General features: G+C 41.4%; 1 protein-coding gene across 5 annotated transcripts in view; it reads left to right on the top strand.

The window, feature by feature from the left end:
• Window positions 1-22,040, top strand: part of PAX3 (paired box 3) — a 112,056-nt gene that overhangs the window by 58,766 nt on the left and 31,250 nt on the right. For all 5 annotated transcript variants that reach the window (XM_025215739.1, XM_025215746.1, XM_006016533.2 and 2 more), the window contains one exon: window positions 14,887-15,086. In XM_025215739.1, the coding sequence (XP_025071524.1) occupies window positions 14,887-15,086 (200 nt within the window). The remainder of the gene's footprint in view (window positions 1-14,886; window positions 15,087-22,040) is intronic.

Genomic DNA, 22,040 nt, shown 5'->3' with positions numbered 1-22,040 from the left:
GTCACCCACAAAGTCATTTACTTCCCTTATTTTGTCTCTCCACTTGGGATATTATAGCTAGTACTTTAAAGACTTGTTTTATCTGTTTAACTGTCAATCCATTTTTCCATTGATTGATGTTGTCCTTGAAAACATAATGCTAATGCTAAACTAGATATGGTCCTGGCAACTGCATAAAAGATATTTATACTTCCAACTCAACTGTCCTGTGTTTTATATTCCACATGTCTCCTACAGCATTAATCTTTGCTAATATTACTCTGAAGATAAACCTGTTTTGCCTTTGGTTTTGTCTCCTGTACCTGTGAATGCAGGAGGCAAAAGTGTTCTTTTTCTTCCCTGGGAAGCCTTCCAATGTAACCTGCTACCTTTTTTATCTTTTAACTTACAATTATGGGTTTTATTTTAAACAAGATAGCAGATATCTTCTGACATATTTTGTTGTTGCTGAGAAAGTTGTCATAAATAGGGCATGAAAACCCTATTCTTAAAAGAACTTAAAAGGTCCAAAAGGAGTAGAGGAGCACCTTTAATTTCCAATGGAAAAATCAATGTCTAAGTCCCATTTATGCTTTTGAAAAATTGTTTCCTTACAAGAATAATAGTACAACACAGTATACAATAGCACAGTGTACAAAGTACAATAGTAGACTCACACTCAATGTACAATTACTTAAATATCATGACATGTTAGGGTTTTAATAATACTTGTTTCTCTAGCTGTAATTTTAGGAATAATGGGAAATGTTGAGTGAGTATGAACACTTGTTTACACTATTGGTTGTCATTCTCTGCATGGACCAACAAATGTCAGAATAACTTTGTTGAAGTCAATGAAGTTACAGTGTGTAAAAACAATATGCAGTTTTGTCTGCATGTGGAGAGCTGTACATATCTGTTTAACTTAAATCAGTTCTTTAATCTGAGCAACCCTCTATGCAGACAGTTATTTCCATTTAAGAATATCTTGTGGTTTACATGGTGCTAAATGACAACAATTTACATTTTAAACCAAATTTAGAGTGAACACACAGGGGGTTCCATTAGTTTAAGAAATTCAGTTTACCTTTGATTTAACAAGTGCAACTAATTTATGTAGACTGATGTGGAGAGAATAATCAAGTTCAGTGGTGGCAGTAGAAGGACAGAAGGGCTCAATTTCAGAGTCTGATTCTGTTATCACTGTTGCTAGTGTCATGTGCTCCAAACTTACAAACACTCATGCATGTGAGTAAATTTAGCATGTGAGTAGTTCCATTGAGTCAAATGAGCTTACTCATAAATATTAAGTTTCTCACCTGGGTGAGTGTTTCAGGCTCACAGCTTTAGACTCTTGAGCTGGGACCCTGCTCAGCACCTACTTGTGCAATGGAGCTTAAATCCTGGCTGCAGCCTCTTTGTATTTATACTACCCTATACACAGTAGTAATACACAGTCCTGATAGACACCAGTAAAAGCAAAAACACAGAATCAGGTCCTAAATCTCCTGGTTTCATGTTACTTGTACCAGCAAATTCTCATTTTTGGAATTGGAGAGTCTAGGAATAAGTTCGTTATTTAACTGTGTACGTGTTTTTCCATCTTTCTTTCCTTCCTTTCTCTCTCAAAATTATTTGTCCTTTCATGCACAATTGAGAATTAGCCATTTATTCTTAGTGCTAGCAATGCACTCTTTGATATTTAAAATGGAATGTGTTTCTTTTTGATGCTCTGTGGTTTTGAATGAAGTACATACAAGCAGATTAATGGTGCAGAGCAGTTAGACAGTGGCCTCTTTTGCCTTTCTATATTATTTAATTGTCTGAAAAAATATTAAAATATATTTTAAAAAAGAGGAGAATATGAATTGTCTATTGTTTGCTTGGCAAAATTGTTTTCACAGTGTTGTCATTCTCTTCTAAGGCAATACCACAGAATAACTATGAGCGGTCACATTTTTTGTAAGTTATAACTGCGTCAAGCTGTGCTAACAAAATGTCCTGGCATAACTGTTAATATACATTGTCATTTTAAGCATGAAAACAGTTTAGCTAATGATTTATCTCTTATAATGCAGCACTTGGGGCAGCTGTATGATTTGTCTCTTTAGCAAGTCAAGTAATTTCTTTAACAAAATGTTAAGCACAGATGGGCCATAAGCTGTCAGTTAACCATTATTGTGTATGCATCTGCTTGCCTTCAATGCACTGTTTTATGTATTCAGCCACTTACTTAGCCACAGCTCTCTGAAAAGCGGAACCTACTCTGATTGGCAAATAAAATGTTCATTTGTCTCTTCTTCCTATTGTTTTGTTTTGGTAACACATGTCAGCAGCTCAATTACCCAGTTCATTAACAGCTCCCAATGGACATGATGGCCAACCCATGATAAGAAGGGCGATTGTGGCACATATGGTCAATAATAGCCTGTCTCTTGGCAATTGTAAATAAAAGTCACTGTTGGCCACTTCCTTTTACTACAGCTACTGTTTCCCTTTTCACCTTGGTAGATGGAGCACATTTATCAGTCTGATTCCTTCCAACTGAAAATAAAAATACCATCTACTCTTCTTAAAAAAAACGACTTTTAATAGCTGATCTTTCCATCCTACTGCCTTGCTCAGGTCACAGTTAAGGATTCTTAGTTAGAAGGAGGTATAGGTTGTATAGGAGAGTTCTTTTGATATCTGTTAACTAATTAATTGCTTTATTAATTAGTTTAGTTAAATGAAATTTTCTTCCCTCTTTTTGCTTTCTCTTACAGAAGACTTTTTGTTAATGTGCCTGTGGAGTTTTAAAAAGCCATTTTAAATGTTTTTGTAAGAGTGGCCTTTGCAAATAGCAGTGGTTTTCAAAGGAGCAATTGGAGTGTGACTTAATCCTTGTTAGATGAGAGAGATTCATGTCTAGAACAGAGGGGTTCCCCCTACCCCCAATCTCCTAGCCTAAGCTTCTGCAAAAGGGTTAAATTAATCTTGCTAATTTTCAGTATTTCAAATTGTACCAAACCATTTAATTACTTTCTAGGAAAACTCATCATTGCAAGATGCTGTCCAATCCTGAAATGTCAATTTTCATGCTCTAGTAAGAAACTTTAGCAGTATAAACATATTTTAATCATAACTTTATTGGTAAATCTATTTTATTTTTTTTTGGATGGCAGTTTCCTTTTTTTCAGTCTGATTAAAGAGGCCTAGTTGCTTGTAGCATGGTATGATGTTGTCAAATGTTACTGGAAGTGAGGAGGGGAGGAAGCTGTTAAAATCATAAACATGCAGCACATAAAATAAAACAATGGTATGGATTAAATGACAACATTAAAATGTGGTAAAGTAGCCAAGACCAAGAGTATTGTAATAAGAGCAGTGCAACTCTTAATTGTGGGTCAGTTTGCTAAGCTGCAGAGCATGTTCTGTAGCCTTTATCTAAAATAAACATACAACAGTATTGTTGAGAGTCTTAAACAACTCACAGGTGGCTGCATACTGACTTTAGACCTTCTGAACTTGTCCCCTGCTGCCTGCCATATTCATAACTAATCTGTACTCTCCACCAGGGTTGTGGGCACTTGGGGAGTTGTTGAGTGTCAGAGTTTATTTGTACTATTTTGATTAGCACAGACCTGGCAGAGCTTATTTTCTTTTTAATGACCCCTTGCTGTGAAACTGAGGTTTCAGAAGGAGGAGCTGGGGAGGAGAGGGAAAGCCTAGCATTACATTTCTTCAGGCTAAAAAATTGAGAGCTGCCGTGGTGGAAGCAGAAGAGTTAGTTGACCCTGGAGTCTTAATTTTATTTCATATGCAAATATGAACCTTTCCTTAAAAGGTAATGATGGGGTAAAAAAAATAGTAGGAAATTAAAATGCCATTTTGTTTTCCTGCAGACTTTATTTTACAGGCAGAAAGAATTCCTGACATGTTTTCTAATCTATCAACTGTTAAAATGTCAGCTGCTGAAAGCTTAGGCTAAAACAAACAATGATCTAAAAAGGAATGAATGTCTTGCCTTGTCTACCTACCACTGCTGGGAGTGTGTAGTGCAAATGAACTCTGGAGATTTCTTTGGCGAGTGTCTGGGGAGAATCTTATGGCCCAAACCCTGTGATAGTTTCTCCCCTCTGCCTACTTAGTTCATATATATATATATATGTATTATTAACATTTAAATGTGAACTTTCTTACCTCTCAAGAACAGTTTTTTGAAGGAGACCCTCCAGGTGCTTAGGTCTCTGGACTGGGTAGGCTTGGATTAACCCCCACTGTGCATCCAGTTCAACTTCTCCACCCTCCCCCTCATCCCCCCCTCCCACACCCCCCAAAAAAACAACCTCCCCCTTCTCATCCACTTCAGCTTCCTTTGTGTCTCCTGCGTCCTGCCAGGCAGGTGTCAGAGCCCTGAATGCGGGTAAAGGCCCTGTTGATGGATACCACAGATGGAGCGTGGAAATTGGTAGAATAGGCCTCAGCCACAGGCCATTTCTTAGGACCCAACAAAAGCCTCCAAATAAGTCAACAAAAATCCCAAAGATCACAAAGAGAAAGTGTCATTTGTCATTTATTCTGGGTTTGTGTGGGGGTATCAGCCTTGCTGCACTGCTCCTGGCTTGCACCCGAGTAAACATGATAGAGGTCATTCACATCTCTTTCAGTGTAAAAGGCTATTTCAGATCAGAAAACAGTTAGCTGCCCTATTGTGTCCTCTGTGTTGAATGCTAAAGTATACAAGTATAGAACACTCTGCAATTAGCCAAATAGGTGCTCCAAACTTTGAATTGCCCTATTGAAGGCCAAGAAGGGGAGTCAAAGAGAAGGGAACAAACCCCATTAAATTATGGTTATGTAAAATAAATAACAATATGCAGGGAGTGCAAATAAAAAATTTGCTACGTTTATGATTGTCTTATTTTAGAGAAATACACTGCTAGAGGAAGTGTTTCTAGACCACATCTGCAAATGTTAGTCTGGAAGAAAAGACCGTATGATTTTTGTAGAGAGTAATTTCATAAAAATTGAATGATTGCTAAGGAAACTGCCTTCAAAGCTCTGCAGAGGGATATCTCTCTTTTCACATGTTTCTAAAGTGCATTGTACTGCATCTGTAATAAATATATGGTTTTTAAATGGTTGTCATGTTTTTGTTACTTAATTATTCAAATGAAATGTCTTGCTGAGAGGAAAAAACAATATACAGGGTGAGTACTTATGAATTAGTTTGTTCAGTTTTTGCTTGGATATATCTGTTTATGATATTCGTTGGGAGGCAGATAATTAAAGAATTCCATGTGACCAAATCCCTATGAAATTGAAAAAAAGATTTTGTGCATAATAGTGTTAACTAGGATAAAGTATTTCCTGAGGCCACTGAACAGGTCAGAGGGGGTTAAGGGACAAAGAATTGCTCTCTAATTCTGTAATTCCTTCTTTAATTAAACTTCATAGTTAGTCCACTGCTGGTGCTTATAGCTTCTCCTCCTATTTTGATTTGCTTTTCAAGGGAGGAATTTGTAATCGTGGGTTATAATTTATTGACTTGCATTTGGTCTTTTTGGAAACTGACAGTTCTCCATTCTCCAGTGATTGCTAGATAGGTTTGGATATTAAGACCATTGGACAAACATTAACTACTATATGTGCATGTATGTGAAGACACACAGAGAGAAATAATTATTTTCCGGTTTTGCCACTTTTTTTTTATTCATGATGACTAGTACCTTTTTAGACAAGCATTGCCATGGAAATCAAAGGACTATTTACAGATTGAGGTACTATTTCACATGAGTAGGAGAATCAAAATTTGGCTGCATGATAGTGCATTACAGTAATTTTGCTATTACTTAGATACAGGTGTTTATTGGCTGTACTTGGCCAATATCTTGATAGACTTCATGCCTTGTTAAAAGTTTCATAAGATTAAGTCACTTCATCCATAACCTTGAAGCACACTTCAGTAAGCAAAAAATATGTACTCAGTTGCGAAGACATCTCTATGATGTATTATTACATGTGCCTGATTTTAATCATGTAGATTAGGTAATGAAAATAAACTTAATATTTTCAAGGAAGCTGTATACAGTAGTCAGGTTAGGAGTAGAATAGTAGTAATGAACTCATCTGTATATGAAAGCAATTTAACTTGAGTGTGATTTTTTTCCTCCTTTTTCATTCAGAGATTCTATCTCAGGATTTTTGTGTCTGTATTAGAAAGATTGTTCCAGTTTTTTAGATACTTCTTTGAGAAAAATATTCGGTTTGACATTCTAATTTTACCTTTGTGCTTTTTGGCCGTACTGCAAATTATGAAATGAAGGTGGAATTAAGCTAAAAGCATTAGAACAGGTAGCACATGTTCATAGATGTATACAGGACTTTGGTGTCTTCAGCAAATGGGGAATCATCAGAATGATGTCATAGAACTTTTATAAAGTAATTTCAGAAAAGGAATTTTCTATGATTCTATGAATTAAAATCTCCCTGATGCTCCCAGTCCTGTTAGCCAAGGATTCAGAAATCTGATCTTAACTCGATTTTACTTTAGTTTTGCATTTCAATCTTAACTTGCATAGTGTAAAATGTACATTTCTTTTGCAAGCCTGAGGAAATGGACATTTCACAGCAAAGTAGGGAGGTGGGGGTGAACTCCCAAACTCCAAAGTACCTGCACTGACATCTCTTACCTATGGGACTGGCACCTAAGGTTCAAATCTATGTGCTCAGATCTCTGTAGCCCAGGGAGCAAGGCATCTTGGGGTAAGAACAGCCTGCCTCCTAAGGCTGTTGCATATTTCCCAGAAAAGCTGGCAGGATTTAATGCTGTTAGGATTAGTGGAGGCAACATAGGGAGTTAGCATAGACAAAAATGATTGTTTAGTGGTGAGGGTACTAGATTTGGGAGACCAGGTTTTTAATTTGTTGCTTTGCTAACAGGTTTCTAGTGTGACTGGGGCCCCTAGGTGCTTTAAAAAATGTTACCCTACACATTGATTCCCCATCTGTAAAATAAATCAATTTTCTCCCTCTCAGGAGTGTAAGAGATTGTGAGGGGTTGGGTGGGGGCATATAAGTACCTTAGGCTCAGTTAAGTGGCCATACTTGTCTCCTGGGAGAGGCTCAAAGAGAAGTCTTGAGAGAGGCTGAGAATTTGATGAGTTTGGAGCTTCTTTTCTTGTGATGATCAGTGACCAGACCTTTCTTCATACTTTATAAACTCTATTAATGTAATTCAGTTTCCTTTCCTAATCAGAGAGACCCTTTCAGGGAAAGTGACTTTACAGCCCTGTTTTTATTATACCACAGATAATACGGGGCCATATTTGTACCACACTGATAAAAAAGCAGGAACAGCACTGTTGTATTCTCTTAACAGAAGTACTGACTTTCTTTAGTCTAATTCATTAGAGTTATAATAGCAACAGAGAGCGATTATGTGAAACATTAAAACTGTAAATTCTTAAGTTTTAAAAGTGGTTTAAAAGGTTTAAAACGAGTGTTGGTAACCCTACAGGCTCTCAAGAGGGGAAAATATTCAAGATGATTTGGTCAAATAAATTGAGAACTGGCACTAATTCAACAATTAGTATTTATAAAATGCTAATCTAAAAACGCTGCTAGATAATGAATATGGTTTTGAACTAATTGCTTGGAGTCATATGCTTATCCTGATTTGCAACCCGTTTCCTGGGACTTTTGTTTAAGAAATAGTGTTGGTATAATAATTTTAGGGATCAAATCTTTCAAGTCTTAGGAAAAATTTCAGCTGAAGTGAGAGACCACGTGAGTTGCATATACTGTCTAGTGTATTAAAATTAAGAACTCCATAGGAGTTTTGCCTGAGTGTCCCTTCAGGTCTCAGCCCAAAGTATAGTGGTTGTATAACAATAATGATTTACAGATGAAAATTAGGACTAGGCAAAGCTGTGCCTTTGTGTATTCAGAAATACATAAACTCTTCAGCTGAGTTGCCTGTAAAAGGACCTTGGCCGTCCTATTCTATAAGACTAAGTAAATAGATTAGGTGTATTTATTAGTTCAAATAGCTTGATTGAAATTGAATATGTAAATAACTGGAACTGAGCAAGGCATTTTCTGTAGCTGGAGTTAAAATGAGATTTATGTTCTGCCTTTTTGTTCTCAATTACACTTGAATGCTCCATGTTGGAAAGATTATTTTAAATTAATATCTGTAAAATAAATTATTTTATTCCATTTAAATGGTAAAAGCAGTGCAAGTATTTCATTTAAATGAGGAATTTTAATTTCACTGGGGGTCCCATCCCTATTATTGGTCAGGTTCCCTTGAAGACTGTAAACAATGAGGCTAAGCACAGACATTCAAAAAGCCTGAGCCTGAACTGATTCAATCATTTCAGGTTAGTCTAACCTGGGTAGGTTGAACCAGTTTGTAACCAGACAGACATTCTCTCTGGACTGAGGAAATTCAGGCACATGACTGCAGTGGCTCATGCTAGAAGCTGGGGGGTCAGGGGTGGGAGGGAGGTGCTAGAGTTGCCCTCCCTTCCCTTCTGCAGTGAGCTGAGCTGAATTGGGGCATGGCCAGGCCTAGACAGAATGCTTTGATTAGGGAGGTCTGCCTGCACCATCCCAGGCTTCTCCCCGCTGGCTGCTCAAGGGGCAGGAGTGTTGCTAGACCCCAGCCACCTGCTAGGACTCTGAGGCAAGGGACGGGGGTGGGGGGGTACAGTGCATGCATCTGTTGATGATATGGAGCTTTTCAATTTCCCTCTCTGCTTCTTTATACTTTCTGCAGCAAACTGACAGGCAAGCAAACCAGGAGGGGGCTGATAATAGTGTTCATCACCTCATCAGCAAAATAATAGCCTCTCTCCATTAGTTCAAACTCTTCTTAAACAGCTTACCAGGTGACCTGTTGAATAGCTCCCAAAAGCCGTAAGCTGGCACTGTTCTGTCTGCCTGTCCCAATGAAATTGGAGACGCACACACAGACACCTCTTGGCATTACACAGCAAGAAACAACCCTGGGAGAATCATGAGCAACTATATGACCATGGGCTCAAGGAACTAAGTGCACAGTTGGTCTTCTCCTCAATCCTCCCAGTTAGAGGCCGAGGCTGTTGGAGGTAGGAATGCATCAAAGAAGTCAACCAAAGGCTTCAGAGATGGTGTCACCATGCTGGCTTTGGATTTTTTGACCTTGGTATGCAATTCAATGGTCCTGATCTGCATGCAAGAGATGGTATCCACCTCATGGGCAGAGGGAAGAAAATCTTTTCCATAAGAATCATAGATTTGCTGAGGAGGACTTTAAATTAGACAAACTGGGGAGAGTGGGGGAAGATTCCACTACTGGGCATAAATTCTCTGACCAAGATAACCCAGAGGAGGGCATTTACATAGGGGACATCCAGATGACTACCAACACCCAGAGACACTTGCAGAGAGATAGAAAAGCTGAGACAACTAGAGGTGAGCTCTGTTGTCTTTATGGGAACTCCAGGAGCATGGGCAACAAGCAGGATGAAGTAGCACTCCTAGCAGATGACGAATTTGACCTCGATGGAGACTTGGTGGGACAATACATATGACTGGGCAGTGGATATTGAGGGCTACAGACTCTATAGAAAGGACTGGGTTGGGAAGGAGGGTGGAGGGGTGGCCCTCTATGTGAAAGAGCAGTACCCCTCCCTGAAGGTTACATTTGGTTGCAGGGGGAAGTCTTTTGAGACCCTCTGGGTCAAGCTACAACGGGGTTCAGGAGAAGGGGACCTGATGGTGGGAGTCTGCTATAGGCCTCTCTACCAAAAAGAGGAGAGCAATCAGACATTCTACAGGGAACTGACTGAAGCATCCAGCACTAAAGACTTGATTATCATGGGTGACTTCAGCTACCCTGACATCTGTTGGGAAGAACATTCAGCCAGCTCCAGCAGGTCAACCAACTTCTTGGCAACTATAGATGACCTGTTCTTGACACAGGCTATGGAGGGGCCGACTAGGAGTAAAGCCATTTTGGACTTGGTGCTGACCAAAGGGGAAGACATGGTAGGCGACCTGAAGATTGAAGGTACTCTGGGCGACAGTGATCACGATTTGATTAGATTCACCATCCACCAAAAGGCTGGAATTCTATCACCAGAACAGAAGTCCTAGACTTCAGAAAGGGAGACTTTGGTAAAATTAAGAATTTAGTCAGAAAGGCCCTACGCAACCAGCGACTGGATGATGTGGAAGTTCAGGAACAGTGGTGCTTCCTTAAGGAGGCAATTCTCACTGCTCAAAAAGAGGCCATCCCCAAGCAGTTAAAAAGAGGGGAAAGGGCCAAGAGCCTCACTTTGCTCAATAGGGACATTAGGGAACTTCTCACAAAGAAAAAAGAAGCATACATGCAATGGAAAAATGGTTCAGCATCCAGAGATGAGTACATCCATATGGCCAGGGTCTGTAGACATGAGACAAGGAAAGCCAAGGCATGCATGGAAATCAAGCTGGCAACCAAAATTAGAGATAATAAAAAATCCTTCTATAGGCACACAGGAAGCAAGAAAAAATCAAGCTCCACTGTGGCACCCCCTACTGAATACAGAGGGGAAGCCCACAGTTGATCCCCGCAAAAAGGCAGAGATCCTTAATACTTACTTCGCATCAGTCTTCCTGAAACCAGGCAAGAATTCGTCACCTGTCCAGAGGCCCAGAGAATATGGCGATGACAGCAGTCCACATAAAATCAGTCCCAAACAGGTGAAGAAACTCTTAGAACAGTTGGAAGTTTTCAAGTCAGCTGGGCCAGACAACCTACATCTGAGAGTGCTGAAAAAATGGCTGAACACATAGCAGTGCCTCTGGTGAGGCTGTTTGAAGAGTTGTGGAACTCAGGAGGGGTCCCTAATGACTGGAAGAAGGCTAACATGGTACTCATCTTTAAAGAAAGGGAAGAGGGAACTATAGTCTGGTCAGTCTGACTTTGGGAAAAATCTTTGAAAATTTTTTCAAGGAGGCCATCAACCACAAGCTTTTGCAATTGGTGAGGTATTGAGAAACAACCAGCATGGCTTTGTTGAGGGGAGGTCATGCCTAACAAATATGGTGTCTTTTTATGAGCAGCTGGACATGGGACAGGAGGTGGACATTATCTATCTAGACTTCAGCAAATCCTTTGATACTGTTTCCCATGAAATTTTCTAAACCAAGTTGGAGGGTACTGGCCTAGACCAGGCTATAGGAGGTGGGTTGGCAACTGGCTCAGAGGCTGATCCCAGTGAGTTGTTATTGATGGGTTGGCCTCATCCTGGAGGGCCATCTCCAGTGGTTTCCCCCAGGGATCAGTGCTTGGGCTCGTGCTCTTTTAACATCTTTATCAATGGCCTGGATGAGGGAGTGAAAAGTGCAATGATTAAGTTTACAGATGGCACGAAGCTGTGGGGACATCTGAGGACAGGGCAAGGATCCAGGATGACCTTGACAGGCTGGTCCTATGGGCTGAATGCAGTCAGATGAGGTTTAATAGGGACAAGTGCCCGGTCCTTCATTTGGGTAGGAAGAACCTTCACCATATCTATAAGATGGGTGGTGGTCCACTGACTGGCACTGTATCTGCAAGGGACCTGCAGGTGACAATTGACCAGAGGATGAATATGAGCTGTCAGTGTGATGAAGTCACCAACAGAGCAAATAGAACTCTGATGTGCATCAGCAGATGTGTTGCCAATAGATCCAGAGAGGTGCTTCTCTCCCTCTATTCGGCATTGTTAAGACCACAGCTGGAGTACTGTACTGGAGTACTCCTGCCCATGGCAGGGGACTGGACTTGATGAACTTACAGGTCCCTTTTGGTCCTTCTATTCTACAATTCTATGATTAGCTAGCATACCACAAACCTAGGCTCTGTGGGGCTGGTGTCTGTGCTGTGGGAGATGAGAGGGTAGGAGGGAGGTAAGGATTCCTGCTTGAGCAGTGAGGGGAAGGGTAGGGCAGGGGGAAGCCAGGCAAACCCTTCTGTACCTGCAGTCTCTGCTGAAGCTCCAGCCAGGGAGCAGAGGGGAGGGGCCAGCTCTGGTATGGAGCAGAGAGTCCCGCCAAGCCCAGAGAGCATGCTGGGATGCTGGTAGAGTCTGGTTTATCTTAAACCAGCAAGGGGTCTGGGACGGACATTGCATAAACCGTTTTGAGCCAAATCAGTTAAGTCTGATACTACATTCAACCAGGTTTATCTCAAACTGATTTCAGCCATTTTCAAACTGGTTTATGTGCACTGAACATCTGTTCTGTTACAAGTTTAAACCAGTTTCTGACCACTTAAACCTGTTTATATTTGTCCTTAGCTTGAAAGAATTTTTGCCTCCCTAGAGTGTCTCCACTCACATAGCCTACTGATCTTAAACATAGTCTGAACATAGTCTGCTCCCTCTGTCTGTTATTTTGTTGATGGAGACAAGGAGAGGGTGTCATCAGATACTGGAGGAAGCTTTCAAAATTAATAGTCAGGAAAGAACAAAGGTAGACGGAAGTGGAGTCTATCTGACCCCAAACCTCTGATGGAACAAAGAAGAAAAACATGCTGTATATGTAGGCATCCTTACCGTCCATGCACACAGTTCTTACACAAGTGTTTATTTGCCACTTGAACCTGTGTTTGCTTCCATGGTTGGAGGTATGGCTTAAAGCCCAAGCTTTACTTTAACTTGGACAGAAACTCATCTATTTTGTAATAGGAACATAGGCCAGATAATTCTATTGCTAGCAGTCTTCCAATGGCTTTCTTACAATTATTCCCTCAAGGATTAATACAACTGGCAGGAAAAAATCTTAGATCACTTCAGCACACAGAGCTATGGCACATGTCTTCACATATAAATGTGCAAGGATAGTAAAGACAGATAATACCTTGATATAGGAACAATGAGATCCAGACTCAGAACTGGGTGTCAGTCACCATGTCTCACTGTATACGGAAGTCTGCACTGTATGTACTAGGCAGGAAGATACAGAACAGTTGCACTGAGAATCCTGCGCCTCAGCTTTCTCCTCATCCATATTACTATTTCCTTCCCATAGAGATTAAAGGAGTTGAGGAGAGGCAGGCTTGAACCACAAGTCATTTTGGGATCCAAATTTCCTCTTATTTGAACGGTTTGGAGGGCCAGCTGTAAAGTCTGAATTCCATTTGAATCTAGCGAGACATTTGGGGTGTTTTGTAACTTGCGTTTTGGGTCAGGGGCCTGTCTGGAAACAAGTAAAAACACAAGAAATAGAGCAATATAATCATCATGAAGTTTGCCACACACACACACACACACACACATATATATATACATTTCTAGATTTGAGTAATCTACTATGTAAAAGTTACAAATGTTTTAAATATATTTGAGGACAGTCAGTATAGGCGTTGGTGTAAGAACACCATTGTAAGTGCTTATCTTTCTGTAATCCTTTCATTGTGTCTTTAATCTCTCCTTTCTCTGAACTAAGATGGTGCTAAATGCCAGGATAATAACTTAGGCTTCGAGTGCTGTGCAGTGGACAGTCAGGTAAGAAGGCAGAAGACAGTGATACAGGCTGTATTCCCAGTTCTACTGGTGTACAGTGTCTTGCTGTGCTAGGTGCAGGACTGAAAGTTAGCAGATCCCCAGGGGGCTGACTGGGACTTAGGTGCGCTAATTCAGTGCATTTCCCAAGCTGCTTTGTTAGTGTAGAACTTCTGGTGCTAGAATAGGCTCATGAGTCTACTCTCATGTGGTAGAATCCATAGCAGAGATTAAAAAGGGAGGGTTGAGAGATATAACTTTTAGTTACCCCAGTGAGATGGTTTGTATGTCAGGTGTGTATCGTTAGCCCCACTTTCTAGTTTCAGAGTAAGAATTTTGCAAACATTGACCTAGTTCATCTGTCTTGCAAGTCAGCCTAATTCAACCTATGTTACAGCAGAAATTGAGCCTGTCCTTTCATGTGTGTTTCCATTTTTGTTAACAGCAATTTGTACCAGCAACTGATACTCAGCTAATAAAACATGGGATTAATTTCTAGTGTGTAACTGAGCAAAACTTTCCAGAAATTGACCTTTAGGAGCTAGCAGGCAAAGACTTCACTGTAGTGTATATAATAAAGTCAAACATAAACTATAGCTCTTAGCATTTGCTCAGTGCTCATATTCTTATCTGAGATTCCCTCTGCATTACTCATAAAAGCTCTTTGTGAATAATTACAATTTTCTAAACTCTTCTCAGGTTCTGCTAGCCAGGTACAAGTTGGACACAGTAGCAAATGGTCATAAACACATAATCATACTTATGTAAGTCTGAAAATGGAGGTACCATTTACAGAGCTGGACAGAATACAAAAATGTTATGAATATATTTGACATGTTTCAAAATTAATGTCTTGTATCATGCTCATGTTCAGTATTCCTGAAATGTGTCTGGAAAGAGCATTTCAAAGATGCACAAGTATTCATTGGGACTCAACTTTATATCAGCGTATACAAGTCTCTGTGACAAATGTGCTTAGTTGTTTTGTTTACCTTCATGGGGAAAAACAGGACCATGTGTCTTATCAGACCAATCAAAATTAAACAGTGGAGCTCAATTTTCAATTTGTAATATGTTTATGTATTTAAAAAAAAGCACTGAATGTGTTTGAATAATACTGTAAAGGGTCAGGGCTAGAAAAAAATGCAATCCATTGAACAGTCTGGTGAGAGTGATTCATTTGCCTCTACAAACTTCTATGAACTATATGGGAATGTGGCATTTACCTCTGTTTTTAGGCTAGCATGCATCTGTTTAGAATTAGGATCACCAAATAAATCCCAGTTTATAATTAACTGATTATTTTCTTCTTTCAGTTAAAACTCAACAAAAAATCATGGCTTAATTTTTTGGGGGGCGGTTTTCAGATGGAATCTAATTGCTCCTTCTTTTTTCTTCTGAGTATTAGCACCCCAATCTGATGAAGGCTCTGACATAGATTCTGAACCAGATTTACCTTTAAAGAGAAAGCAGCGCCGTAGTCGAACAACTTTCACCGCAGAACAACTAGAAGAACTGGAAAGAGCGTTTGAGAGGACCCATTACCCTGATATATACACACGGGAAGAACTTGCACAAAGAGCCAAACTTACTGAGGCTCGAGTTCAGGTACCTGTTTAAAAAGCTACCTAAAGAAAAAAGTCTCCTTTCCATCAATGTGTTGGGTTAGCAGAAAGCTTAGGGTAATTTTATGTTCTTGCGTGATTGCAATCCAGGAAAATGAGAAACTAGGTATTATAAAGATCATGTTTTTTATGTTTACCTGTGGACACTGGTTCAGTACTTTATATAACCCTTTATTTAATATGCAATTTTGTTCCGTAGTCTCTGTCTAGTTTCTAAGATTGTTTGGTTTGTGTTTCTGACAGCACTGCATATGATTGGTGTCAGTGTTTTGCCAATGTATAGTTATTTGGTTAGTGTCACCTGCTATTTCTTTGGGTCTGTCAGACAGCAACAGGGAAGAGAGAACCATTACCAAAAAAATATACAAAACAAACAAAAAAATGCAGAGCACAAAACAAAACCAGGAACATTTCACTATAAAATCACAGAAGTTGTTAGGGTTATTTGGTTAGGCGAGGTACCTGAACTATTTGCAATTTAACATTTGGAGTAAGAAAGATTATTGGTTTTTCTTTTTATCTCCACTCATTTTAATGAAACATTTTAGATGTCTAGATTTTCAAAATATGGATGTGAATTGATTTAATCTTCTAGTGGATGTGAATTGTTTTAATCTTCTCGTGGAGAGGCTTGTTAAATTCTTTAAAAAAGGCTGGGTCTGCAAACCTCCACAAATGCCCACATTCTCAAGTGAACTTACGTTAGTGAAACATGTTCTGCTTCAGCACTGCTGAGGAGAGTTCCATGAAAATCAAGGACCCACCGAAGCCTAGGAGATTGTTGGGCAAGTGTAACTAAGGGGCCAATTTCTGGCACAAAAGGGGTGTCATTAACACCACAGCCCAGGTGGCTTTGATTCCCCAGCCTGAATGAACAGGAATCCATTTATAACTGGGTAGACTGGGGCACCCTTTAGCACAAATCTGGAGTAGAGCTGAATGCACAGCTCAGGGGCCTTAAAATGTCTTAAGCACTCCACCATTACATTCCAGTGCTTTAAATGCTCACCACCAAACCCAGGACCTTGCAAAACTTTCCAGGGTTAGGGATCCATTGCTAGGCAAAAGATCAATTTTGCTGAAGTTGGTAAATCATCTGAGAGAGTGAACGTTCACTTTTAGCTGGTCTTTGAGTTTCAAACAAACTTGAAGCAATGTATGGTTTGGGTGTTGAAGTCATGCAAAATGTGTGGTTGTGCATAGTTTGGACAAGAAAACAGGTAAATTTGGGTTGTTTGACAGAATTTTGCTTTGATGTTTTGAGTTATTTTAAACCTAAACCTGAGGCAATTAACCCCCTTATAAATTGAAACAAACAACCAAAAATACTGTATTGACTCTTGCAGAATATGCATGGCAGTTGCAACAATGCTGTATTGTAAGTATAATTCTTCAAGCTGTCAGACTTTTACAGATGTTATAGTTGTGAAGGAAAATCAAGAGTGTGGGTACATTTGTTCAGAAGACAAACTGCATGGGGTATAATTCTATTAATTATTTGATACATTTACTTAAGGCTGAAATGCTAGCAAAATGGAAACAGGATCCTAAATGAAATTGCACTAAACCAGACTGAACTGGAGGGCTGAGAATGGGATGTGTTGTGCAGAAATATAGGAACTATAATTTTCTGCTCTAGGTCTGTTTGGAGTAGGGACAGATAATGATGTATTGGGTTGTCTGAGTTTTAAAGACAAATGTGACAAACCCATAAAAAAGTTGTTCATATTTTTCTAAATCAGTGACCCACAGTTAGAAGGAAAGCAGAACTCTCATTAACATAACAGCTGTCTTAATGTGGCTTTAACCCTGTGACTTTTTACATTCCTTATGGCTTCCTCTGCTCCCTTGAGACCCATTTTGTCTTACACCACTGCTATGATTTACAGCCTCACAAATTCCCTAGTACATCTAACATATGGATCTTTTACCTATCCCAGCATGGGAGGAAAGATTGCAGTCAATCAATGATTAAAATACCAAAACAAAACCCTTTTTGGATTAAAGATGAGTTTGGGCTGAAATAGCCAGCCTGTGGGCCCTTGCTTATGATTTTTCTATCTCTCTGGTATCTTAGGGCACCTATACGTGTGCTGGATGTCTGCTGCAGTGTGTGATAATGAGCATGCATTGGAGCAGACTTGATTAATCGAGTCTGCTGGAGCGTGTTAATTATGCGCTCCAGCAGTCTCCATATCACATCTATTCAGCGTCCCCATGCTTCATAATAGTGGTGGGGGTGCTTGACCTAAAGCTCACTGGACAAGCTTTAGTTCAAGTGCCCCTTCCTACCACACCCACTGTTTTGAGGCACGGGATCATGACGCTGTGGGTGCTTTAATTAGAGCAGCTGTCAGAGCCACTCTAATTAAAGTGCCCCCCGACCTCCACCGTGGAGCATGTGTATAGACTCCCTCAAAGTCTGACAAAATGGTACTGGATTTGTCACTGGATAAAGATTGCTGTCAGCATTGCCTTATTACTCAACACCCCTGTAAGTGGCTTAAAACAGAAACTTTTGAAGGGCATGTTATAAAAGAAAAATCAAAAAGAAAAAAAAAGATTTGAGGATTTGAGGATGAGAAAGTACATATCTATATTGACAATTTGGGGCCTGTCTATATTGGGACAATTTTCTGGACAATCTCAAAACCTAGTCTACTAAACTGATACGAAAAGTGTTTAGAGCTCTAACAAAGATCCCAGTGTAGATGCATCCTTTGAAAAAGGAACATTTCAATATGGTGCTTAATTTTTGTCTAGGATCCAAGCTCAGTTTAATGTGGGCAAGGGAGAAGGCCAGTTATAGCTCTGCAGTCTGTGGTGGCCAATGGACTACTTCAATTTAATTTAGGCCACTCTAATCTAAGTAAAGAATTTCACATTAGTGGAAGACTGGTTGGAGCAATGCTTTAGTCCTCTGCTTGCTTCCCACCCTGCTCTCTTCATGTCGCTTCCCACCCCAGGCATACCCTCTATAGTCTGAGGCTACAGAAGGGCCAGGTCACACCTGACAATTAGACTTAATGCTTTGACAGGACATTCATAGTCAGTTGTAGAGAAGTTCAGTTGCACATTATCTCTGCAGCCCGCCTCTGTATTTGAGGAATTTTGAAGAATGTTGCCTTTGTGTTGTACATAAAAGCCTGGGATACATGTGATTCCCATCTAGTCTCTGTTCCAGCAATATAATGTATCCAATTTCTAAGCTAGTCTTTAAGAAATATGTAGCTTTTAAGATATGACAACTTTGTATCTTTTCTAATAGTTTCTGAATAGAGCAACAATTTTACATTTGAAAATCAATATATCTGGAAGAGATTAATCCAGGAGCGGGCAAAATACAGCCCATGGGCTGGATCTGGCCCGCCAGGCACTTTCATTTGGCCTGTGGTGCCCACCAACTAATTGTACCCTGCCCGGCCCTTCCACCTACGAGAGTAGGAGTGAAGCACCCACATACACCCCTTCCCACCAACATACTCAATTGCACCTCACTCCCACCCTTGTGGGCGGAAGGGCTGGTCAGCATATAGCTTCTGGGTGGAGCTGCTGCTTGCACTGCTGCAACCACTGGGGGACCTGCTTAGTTTCCCTGGCATCCTGCTTGCTCCCGGCAGCAGGTAGGGAAGTGGCAGCAGGAGCTACAGCTGGTAGGGGGTGGGGGCAGGAGCTACAGCTGGGCAGGAGTGCAGAGCATGGGGCTGGTGCCTGGTGGCATGTGGCTCTGGCCAATGTTGCACGTAGGGGCAAGGAGCGCAGCCTGGCTGGGCCACCTTTATCACCAGGGCTCCCCGCTGTGCATATGCAGTTCCAGGCACTCATGTGCCACCGGAGCGAAGCTCCATGTGCTGTAGTTGGCTGCCTTTGCCGCTTCCTGCTGCACAGGTCCCGGGACTCCGCTGGAAGTGGAGGGCCCTCAAAAGCTCACCAAACATCATTAAGTGGCCTTCCAGCCAAAATAATTGCCTGCCCCTGGATTAATCAAATGTGGTGAAGGAATGTAAAGTATATGTCCTTTTCATATGACTGAATATGATCTTGAAAGTAGCAGAAGTTTGTTGTAGCAGTGCAAAAGGAGGTGCAATTTGATTTGCATGTTTCAGCCACATATAGTCAGACTTACAATGGGGAACTGTAGTTAGGACCTCTCTCCAGTTTGGACTCAGTGGTGTGATCTTCATGTGTGCTCCCTTGCAGTAGGGGTATAATTTGGCTTTCATTCATTCAGTGAATGTGATAAAATTGAACAGTATTCCCGAGGGTGTTTTTCCTTAAGTAATTGATGGATGCAGGAAGCATTAACTCAGTGGGGTTTTTTTGGGGGGGAGGGGTTTTTTTTTTGTATCTTGAACTTACCTTAATTTTTTTGCTTTTAAAAAAGCATTTTAAGCTACCATGTAAGTAGAGTCCCTTGGAAGTAGAGGTTAGCAAGGGGCATACTGATGAAATCTATGCTCTTGTACATGCTTGTATATGCATTGGGGGTTTAATTTGCTTTAGTTCTCCCTAAATTGAAATGGAGGATTTAAAACCCCCCCACCATTTCCACTGTTTCAATTTATGCTGGTGGGCTGAGTGGTCCCTGAGCTGCAGGGGATCCTGGTGTTTCCCTCTGTGGCAGTGCCGCCCCCCAGGCAGCACCTGCCAGCTGGCACCTGGCCTGGGCAGTCCCTGGGTGCACCGCAGCCATGGAGGGAAGCACCAGGCCTCTGCGCAGCTCAGGCAGGCAGGCTCTGAGAGAAAAAAAATTAAAAAATCAGGGTCTTCGCCACTTTTTCTTTTTTTTCTTCAGTGGATCCTGCCTGCACCGGCTGCTGCTGGGTGTCACAGCCCCTGAGCTGCGCGGGGTCTGGTGCATCCCTCTGTGGCTATGGTGCCCCCCTCCCCAGGACTGCCTGGGGCAGGTGCCAGTGGGTGGGTGCTGCCTGGGGCGTGCTGCCATTGTGGAAAGAAGCACTGGAGTCCCCCACAGCTCAGGGACCACTCGGCTTGCTGACAGTTTGACCCGCAGATATTCCCCTATCATGGCAGAGGCAGGTAAGCTCCAGCACCCCTGCACCATCCTCACTGCCTTCCCACTGCCTGGGACTGCCTGGTGTTGACAGTGGGTTTGACCCAGCCCCTATACCTTTGTTCCAGGCGGGCACAACCCTCAGACTGGCCACAATACCTGCCGGTTGATAATAGGTGAATTTATTGATATACAGTTGTTGGCTACAAATGTCCAACTCGGGATCCTTAAAATTCTGGTTTATTAGGCGGATTGAAACACTGTAATGAAGTCAAATCATAAACCTTGGGGCTGGTCCCCTCACACACACACACATGCACACACACAGTAGTGAGCTACAAGAGTCGGGTATATCTATCCCACAAGTGCTGGAGTCTGCCCTCGATGGCCAGTCGAGGCTTCTTCCAGCGTGGTGTTATCCTCCAGAAGTGGGTTGCCAGCTGGTCCTTCTGGCTGGACAGGTCGGGTGCTGGTCAAGTTGGAGATCAAGAGGGCGCCCCTGAGGGTCACTTTTCACTGCTTTTTATCTGTCCTCGGCAGACTTTGGTGACTCCCCAGTTTTCAGGTTTGCCCAATCCAGGGGTCGTTGACCCTCGTGAGACTTCCCCCTCGGTGGCTACTGGATGGCATCTGTCAGTCCCCAGGGGTTGTCCGTATGTACGTGCCAGTTTGGGTCCGTTGATGAATTTTGATTAATTTACCGCTGTCATGAATAGGGCGCTGGGAGTGGCCGATCTGGAGATATTCAGACCCAAAAGTTGGACCCCGGCGTTGATTAACTCAGACCGGGGTTTCTAGATCTTGAAGAGTGAAGTTTAGAGAATTCCTGGTTGCTACATTATCTCCTATTGCTCTCTTCCGTTGGTTGATTTGCAGTTTCCATAGGTGTTAATTTCCGCTCGCTACTGAAGCCTGCTACCGTGTTATACATTCAGTCACTGATTCACTCGCTCTTTCAGGGGCCAGCCTGATACAGAGAAGCAGCGGTTTGATTCCTGCCCTTGTTAACATTGTTACGGTGTCTAACTTACTTCTAAAACTAAAACGCATTTAGTTAAAAGGTGAAGAGTATAAAATATAAGCTACAAGAGTAATGCCATGGCACACAAATAGATAAAAATACCAAAATACAAGGGGAGATGCAAAATGCACACATACAAACTTTAAAACACAGTTCCTTATCTTATAGTGAAAGAAAGAGGAAGGAAGAAAAGATAGAAGAGGAGAAACATATCCAAAGAGGGGAAAGCAAATGCAGGCAAGAGGAAAAGGGGGCTTTCTGCTACACAGTGATAGGAAATAAAAGCAATGCAGGCAAATGCAGTATACATTACCCAGATTTCCCAGTCCCAGAATATACACAAGGCAAATGGTCTATCCGGCCGGTACATAAACACCACCTTGAGGTCCTTTGCTTAAGTGTCCACTGTCAGCAGCCTTGGAGGTCGGGAGTGATGCCAACTGCTTCTTTCTTCTGTTTTTAAAACTCCTCCTTTCATATACTTTCTTCTCCTGGTGACTTCTGATGACTCTTGATCCATGGCTGTTGATGGTTGGTCACACAGTGACATGTCCCATGTTGTCAGCCAAAACCCCATTTTCACAAACCCACCTCCTAATTTGGGACATTACCAGTGTTCTCCTAATTTGGTTTGTCTCTCCAAAACTGGAAAGCTTAAGGCTTTTTGCAGGCAGGCACTACTGCCCAGGAGCCAGGCCTATCTCTATTATGAAAATAAAGTTTGGATGTTTTCAGATACCCAGGATGTGTGGCCTTGCTGTTTTCCTGCCTGGGGTTAGGCACTGTCAGCTTCTGACGTCTGGGAACCCTGTGTGACTGAGACACACATTCTTTAGAAATCAATTTAACCTCTGCTGCCCATCTTGACCCCTTATAATACATATATCTATACCTATAAGACA

Source organism: Alligator sinensis, unplaced genomic scaffold, assembly GCF_000455745.1.
Source record: "Alligator sinensis unplaced genomic scaffold, ASM45574v1 scaffold187_1, whole genome shotgun sequence".
Lineage (NCBI taxonomy): Eukaryota > Metazoa > Chordata > Crocodylia > Alligatoridae > Alligator > Alligator sinensis.
This window is presented reverse-complemented; position numbering and strand designations above follow the sequence as displayed.